The sequence below is a fragment of the Haliotis cracherodii genome, unplaced genomic scaffold (assembly GCF_022045235.1).
Source record: "Haliotis cracherodii isolate W230 unplaced genomic scaffold, xgHalCrac1.p SCAF_4, whole genome shotgun sequence".
NCBI classification, from domain to species: domain Eukaryota; kingdom Metazoa; phylum Mollusca; class Gastropoda; order Lepetellida; family Haliotidae; genus Haliotis; species Haliotis cracherodii.
Window position 1 is genome coordinate 63025911 of NW_027266297.1, and position 8040 is coordinate 63033950.

Below are 8040 nucleotides of genomic sequence, written 5' to 3' on the forward strand. Positions count from 1 at the left end.
GGGGTAGAAAAGGTCTTCAGCAACCCATGATTGCCATAAAAGGTGACTATGCTTGTCGTAAGAGGCGACTAACGGGATCGGGTGGTCGGTTCGCTGACTTGGTTGATTCATGCCATCGATCCCAATTGCGTGGATAGATGCTCATGATATCAATCACTGGATTGTCTGGTCCAGACTCGATTATTTACAGACCGCCGTCATATAGCTGGAATATTGCTGAGTGCGGCGTTAAACAACAAACCAATCAACCAACCAACCTGCACCCGCTAATCAGTAAATATAGTCTATGCTTGTCGTGAGAGGGGACTAACGGGATCGGGTGGTCAGGCTCGCTGACTTGGTTGATTCATGCCATCGATCCCAATTGCGTGGATCGATGCTCATGATGTCGATCACTGGATGGTCTGGTCCAGTCTCGATTATTTACACACTGCCGTCCTATAGCTGGAATATTGCTGAGTTCGGCGTTAAACAACAAACAAAAAACCCGAATGCTCTATGACGTTTATTTGACAACTGCATTATGTTCAGCCAAATAATATCTACTTTTTTACATGATAAGTCAAAGTGAGATGAGATGTTTATCCCACAATTACATCTGATCATCCAAGGCACTGCAAAGTGCTTCTGACAATTACCCGCTGTTACGTTAAGAAATTTAATAATCTTTATTTGACATTTCCATTTTGTCCAACCAAGATGCGATATAGATTCCATCTGACAATTATATCTGTTCAGTTAACACACTATTCAGTTTTTATCCGACAACTGCTTGCTGCCAATCAACGATACAATTGACTTTCCCTCTAGCGATTACCTCAGGCAATGGGGGCAAAGGTTTCTCTATCAACACTACACGCTGTCAAATCAAGACAGTGGATACAGACCTTTTTATATAAAATCTGCATTGTTCCAAGAGTTATAGAGTAAAACAGTATTCCGTCAAGATATATTTCGGATTGCATATTATGACACAATGCGCTTGTTTAAATTTATAGGTTTTGAAACAAACAAATTCAAATGTTAAACTGAAAAGCCTGCAACATATAATCAGTCTGAAACATACCATATATCAACAAGCGGCAAGACTCAAATTAAAGTTAAAGCTATTTTCTTCATCCTTTTTTATAGCAATATATTTAATCGATTGAATATATTGTCTTAAGTAGTTTTAAAAGTAGATCTATTTTCGGTTTCATTCCTTTGATTCCACATACATGAATGTGGCTTTTCCCAATAAAATTATATGATTGATTAAAGTGTTATAGTAGTTAGAAAAAAAACAAATATATTTTGTCATTTTAATTTTTTTGTAAAAGATGGTTATTTAGTCAAAGTTCGAGATCATTCCATTTTTTAAAGTCTTATTACACTCCCATGTGGATTATGTACCTGGTTTCAACATCCGGAGCATACGCTTTTTTAACAAAAAAAAATGATGTAAGAGACGAGCACCGGCGAGGATCAGTGTTTGTAGAGAGGATGGGGACGTACGCGGCAGATGGGATCCATCATCAGCCGTACCGCGATTCCAAGTCGCTGTTATCTCCAGGTCGCCAGATAATTAAGTCTGACTTTCTTTAACAGCACGGCCGTGTATCTAACCTTTACAGGCCAGCTCTCTCAATCAAGCAATGAAATGACTTCTCCAAAGGTCAAAGGGCAGGTCATCTCAGGGTTAGTCACCTCAAGGTCACAGCTATGGATGTGCCTGAACTGACGGCGGAGTTTCAACGCCTCGAGGGCGACTACGTCGTCATGCTGTACGACTGAAGCAAGCTTGGCGTATTGATCTGTGCCCGGACGCTCCTGGGGACGGTACAGACAGGCGCACCGCCGGAGTTCTGTCCACTTTAGTAATTAGAAACACGGACCACGTACGACTAGCTAGACAATTCTCGGCTATATTTTGTCCAGACTCGCCGGAATAAAATAGCGCCAAAAGTAAATTGGAAAATATTCGCAGAACAATTACACCGAATATGACAATGTCCAGCGCTATTTGGGCCAATCTCAAAATCTGATCGATTTACCCTCGGCGATGAATTAAGCGACATATTTGTATCTGGAGTAGTGCCTTCGCGTCATCTTCCGACAGTTTGTAAAGACCGCCGCTAGGCGACGACACTCAGCCTCTTGTGACCTTTGCTGGAGGCTAGGAATAGGGGAAGCGAGAGGACCTGTAATAGAAACACTAAGTAGAAATGGTTTCATGTATTTGGGAGTGTATATTGCGAGTTATTTGTAGTTAATCAAGCCTCCCGCGCAATGCATGCATGGTATCTCGACCGCCCTCTCGCCACACAATACCCAACCTACTCTTCTCGTGTCTTGTAAATCTACAAAACCTGAGGTAAAACAAACTTGGTACAAAGATGTAGACGCCTAGCTGATGCTCCTCCTCATCAGCATCACTTGTCTCCACACCATATTGTTGGCCTCTGTGAAGAGTTCCACAGAGAAGCAGAGAGTAGATGGAAAAAAGCTGTAACAATCTTTTTTCAGTAGAATTTTGCCTGTGAGACAAGTTCGCCAAGTTCTCATTCATTTGCAACTGTGGCCAGTGGGAAGCTCGCCCATTCTTCAGGACGTGTTATTGATGGGCTGTGACACAGGGCCGCGAGCCGCGTCTCCATGGAGACGAGCAGATCGGAAAAATGATTACCTCGGAATGAAGATGCCAACCCGGGGCAAAAGACACAATTTATTTTTTTGGCAGATTTCAAATTTTTCAAAGTCTTCAAAAATAATCATTGTTAACATGGATAGGACGGATAATAGCTTCTTAACACATCTGACGATTGGTTGCTGTCCCAGTACAAAGGTTGAATGCATATATCACTCATTGCCGGCAATCTAGCAGCCCCCAATCCACTCTCCATCTATCTCCCATTCATCGCACTTTCATCTGCATCGCTATCCGCGAGTGATTCACTGTTCCATGTTCTTTACGGTTCGAATCACTGCATTGCCTCCACAGCATTTCCATCAGTTACAACTCCAGACTTTCCAGACAGTCACCCTCCCACGGCCCCCGTCCCTCCCACACAACGAAATACCTCCCCTCTACACCCACACCGCTCACTGACCTGTGTACTGCATCATACATGTACCCCACACCTCCCCATCAGCAACCCCATCCCCATTCCAACATTCGCCTTCCTCCCCATCAGCAACCCCACCCCCATCCCAACCTTCGCCTTCCTCCCCATCAGCAACCCCACCCCCATCCCAACATTCGCCTTCCTCCCCATCAGCAACCCCAACCCCATCCCAACCTTCGCCTTCCTCCCCATCAGCAACCCCAACCCCATCCCAACCTTCGCCTTCCTCCCCATCAGCAACCCCAACCCCATCCCAACCTTCGCCTTCCTCCCCATCTGCAACCACACCCCCATCCCAACCTTCGCCTTCCTACCCATCAGCAACCACACCCCCGTCCCAAGCTTCGCCTTCCTCCCCATCAGCAACCCCACCCCCATCCCAACCTTCGCCTTCCTCCCCATCAACAACCCCATCCCCATCCCAACCTTCGCCCTCTACCCCATCAGCAACCCCACCCCCATCCCAACCTTCGCCTTAGTCCCCAGTTCCTATTAATCGAAACCACATGTTCCTCCCTGTACCCAACTATACCATTCTCGTGTCCCTTCATATTCCATGCCAACCATACATAGCATACCCTTTCATTCTCATCTCACTGATTTCCCCTACCCACTTGCTCACTTCTACTCAGCACTCTCCCCAAAGCACCACGACTCGCATTCCGTCACCCTTACCCCTCCTCCCACCCTTATCCACTCCCTTCCTACCTCCCCCCAACTATCTTCACGTCATTGCCGTCAACCTGGCTGTGCCTCTCCTTCACCCGGGTCAGCAGACAGAAGCATAATGGGCCCCATCATTCAAGCCCATCTGCCATAGAATCCCATCAAACCCACCAAATACATCCCGTGTCTCTCCCAAAGGAAAACATCCAATTCGGCGTCCGCTCCTCCTTCACTGGGCCAGAAAATCAAGTCGTTATTAGCCGTCATCGATTTACCATCTATACTCAAGAACTGAGATTTCAACCTCAACCTGGGTCGGAGGTCAGGTGATACGCTGGAATGAAATTTGATAACTTAGGTCCACAAGATAATTAGGAAAATATGAGACTTATCGACACTAAAAAACGAGACATGTCGAGAGCAAAATTAATTTCAACAGCTGATGTTTCGCAACGCGAGTTGAGTAACAGTCTGACGGACCTACTGTTGGTGCGGTCTGGTTGCACTGCTGAAGAACAACGGCCGACTTGTTCGCTTCGTTACGAAACAACAGACGACGTTCACTGTGTTAATAAGCATCAGATGATATGTTCCTTGTGTAACGGCACACTAGGTGACGTTTTCATTGTATCGAGGCTTTGTTTGACATTTTCATTGCGTTAAGTGAGTGAGTGAGTGAGTGAGTGAGTTGGGTTTAACGCCGCTTTTAACAGTATTCCAGTTACATCACGGCGTGTCAGCTTAATGTGGGAGGAAAGCCCGAAGTGATGCAGGTTTCAGACGATTACCACTTCGGTGAAACCCACGAGCACGGGTATGGTGCAGACAAACCTAGAAACATAATCAGAGCGAACCGGGATTCGAACCCACAATCATAGGTTTCTGGCGTGCCCAACTCTGCACAGCGAATCGCGGCGCCTAAGACGACCGGGCCCCCCGTGCCCCCTCATTGCGTTAAGAAATTTCAGATTCGACTCAACGTTAACGTTGACGTGTTCACTTAGTTGAGAAATATTAGTTAATGCTTTCATTGCGTTATGAATTGCCATTTTACGCCATCGTCGTCTTCCATAGACTCAAAAGACAGACGTGTCCTCTGACGCAGTATACTAGGAATATGTTCTAATTCACTATGTTCAAACGAACATAAAACAATTACTATGGCAACATACTCCACTCATGGGTAATGCCTACCGCTGCTACCTTGAGCACGTGGCGCCACCACTTTCACGTGAACAGGTTTCATCTTCAAATTTCATTCGTTACCGTATTTACCCCATAGTAAATACATATCTAGTGTCTGCTATCACAGTGAACAAAGATGGAAATGTAAATTGGCGCAATGAACTACGATTGAAGTTTTTACTGTCACAGTAAACCACGGCTCAAGTGTCCACTATAACAGTGAACAACGATTAAAGTGTTCACTGTCACAGTGAACAATTCAAGTGTTTACTACCACCGTGACTAACGATTGAAATGTCAATTATGGCAGTGAACAACGAAAAATGTGTTTAATGTCACAGCGAACAACAAGTCAAGTGTCTACTATCACAATGAAGTCGATTGAAACGATTTAAAATAACGGTGAACAACGACTGAAGAGTTTACTGTCTCAGTGAACAACGATTGAAGCATTTACTGTCAAAGCGAACAACCATTTAAATGCAATTATTGCAGTGATACACGATCAAAATGTTTGCTCTCTCAGTGAACAATGACTGACGTGTCCATTATCACAGTGAACAACGATTAAAGCATTTTACTGTCTCAGTGAACAACGATTGAAGCATTTACTGTCAAAGTGAACATCGATTGAAAAGCGAATTATCGCAGTAATAAACAATTAAAATGTTTGCTCTCCCAGTGAACAATGACTGACGTCACAATGAACGACGTTTGAAGTGTTTACTGTCTCAGTGAACAACGACTGACGTGTCCACTGACACAGTGAACAACGATTGAAGTGTCAACTACCAGGATGAACAATGATTGAAGTATGTACTGTTTCAGTGAACAACGATTGAAGTGTCCACTACCAGGATGAACAATGATTGAAGTATTTACTGTTTCAGTGAACAACGATTGAAGTGTCCACTACCAGGATGAACAATGATTGAAGTATTTACTGTTTCAGTGAACAACGATTGAAGTGTCCACTGACACAGTGAACAACGATTGAAGTGTCCACTACCAGGATGAACAATGATTGAAGTAATAATTTTAATGTTTCAGTGAACAACGATTGAAGTGTCCACTGAAGCAATGAACACTGATTAAAGTGTTTGCCTTCAAAGTGAACCTTGAATACAGCATTTACTGTCACAGTGGACAACGGCGCAAGTGTCCACAGACGCAAAACGACGGCTGAAGTGTCCTTTGTCACAATGAACAACGATTGAAGTGTTTACAGTCAAAGTGAACCACGAATATTAAAAATCACTATCATCGTGAACAACGATTGAAGTGTCAGTGTTTGCGTGAATTGTGCGGACGGTGCGTGGTTATATTGTGTGGTCAGAGTATGGACGTATTGTGTTGTGAGTGCGGCGAGGGCCAGTGTTATCAGTAAGTGGATGTGCTGTGTTGAACGCGTGGGTACATTGCGTGGTATGTGCGTGGATGTATTGTTGAGTTAATGTTTGCATGTATTGTGTGAATAATGTGTGGATGTACTGCGCGCTGAGCGTATGTATTGTTAAGTTATTGTTTGCATGTATTGTGTGAATAATGCGTGGATGTACTGCGCGCTGAGTGTATGTATTGTTAAGTTAATGTTTGCATGTATTGTATGAATAATGCGAGGATGTACTGCGCGCTGAGTGCATGTATTGTTAAGTTTATGTTTGCATGTATTGTGTGAATAATGCGTGGATGTACTGCGCGCTGAGTGCATGTATTGTTAAGTTAATGTTTGCATGTATTGTGTGAATAATGCGAGGACGTACTGCGCGCTGAGTGTATGTTTTGTTAAGTTATTGTTTGCATGTATTATGTGAAAAATGCGTGGATGTACTGTGCGCTGAGTGTATGTATTGTTAAGTTAATGTTTGCATGTATTGTGTGAATAATGCGTGGATGTACTGCGCTCTGAGTGTATGTATTGTTAAGTTATTGTTTGCATGTATTGTGTGAATAATGCGTGGATGTACTGCGCGCTGAGTGTATGTATTGTTAAGTTAATGTTTGCATGTATTGTATGAATAATGCGTGGATGTACTGCGCGCTGAGTGTATGTATTGTTAAGTTTATGTTTGCATGTATTGTGTGAATAATGCGTGGATGTACTGCGCGCTGAGTGTATGTATTGTTAAGTTAATGTTTGCATGTATTGTGTGAATAATGCGTGGACGTACTACGCGCTGAGTGTATGTATTGTTAAGTTAATGTTTGCATGTATTGTGTGAATAATGCGTGGATGTACTGCGCGCTGAGTGTATGTATTGTTAAGTTAATGTTTGCATGTATTGTATGAATAATGCGTGGATGTACTGCGCGCTGAGTGTATGGGCATATTGTGTGGGGAACGCATGGATGCATTGTTTGTCGAGTGCAAAGACATCGTATGGTGAGTGCCAGAACATGTGGTCACTGCATGGATGTATTGTGAAATTAATGTTTGCATGTTTTGTGCGGATAGAGCGTGGATGTATTTTGTGGTCAGTGCGTTGATCTAGTGGGTGTTTGGTGTATGTGCGTATTACATTCCGCATAATGTGTTATATCGTAAAGATTTACTGTAGGAGCAACAAGGAAAAATCCTGTGTTAAATAAAAAACGTCATGCAAGAAAATATCCAGTCTTAAGTTTCCGACGAAACAGATGCCAATTGGCATCAATGGCAAATAGCCGTGAACAGTATAAAAAATCAAGGATGGCGCCAGATGATCGCGTAAAAGGGTAAGCACATCCTGCCCTACCGGTAGCACCCGCAATTCACAAAATTTGTATACAAAAGTACGAACTCTTGCCATGCGACGGCGTAAGGGACCGGCATTTGCATATTCTGGGATGGAGCTTACGTATAGTGATGAGATCTTGAAGCAATCAAAGCAAAAAAAAAGATATTTTTTTAATTTAAAACTATGAGCCTTAATATATGTGGCAGTAATTCTTTTATCAGTATGAATCATTATTATTTCAAAAATAAATTCAACCCCTGACCCCCACCCCCCCACCCCCCATCCCCCACCCCCACACAAAGGGAATATTAAATGGTAGGCTTCCAAATCATGATCGCCCAAAGAGACGCTTCGCGTATGTTAGCGTG

General features: G+C 43.5%; 1 protein-coding gene across 1 annotated transcript; it reads left to right on the plus strand.

Annotated features, from left to right (window-relative positions):
* Positions 1-1701: 1701 nt before the first annotated feature.
* Positions 1702-3600, plus strand: LOC139479587 (anti-sigma-I factor RsgI2-like). The gene is made up of 2 exons (XM_071262425.1): positions 1702-1763; positions 3132-3600. The coding sequence occupies exons 1-2, from the start codon at positions 1702-1704 to the stop codon at positions 3598-3600; spliced, it is 531 nt and encodes a 176-aa protein (XP_071118526.1).
* The last annotated feature ends 4440 nt before the right edge of the window (positions 3601-8040 follow it).

Bases quoted from the DNA above. Each gene is read 5' to 3' on its own strand.
- LOC139479587 (XM_071262425.1), top strand. From the start codon at position 1,702: ATGGATGTGCCTGAACTGACGGCGGAGTTTCAACGCCTCGAGGGCGAC. The intron at 1,764-3,131 runs GTACGACTGAAG...CCTCCCCATCAG, and splicing joins GGCGACTACGTCGTCATGCT to CAACCCCATCCCCATTCCAA.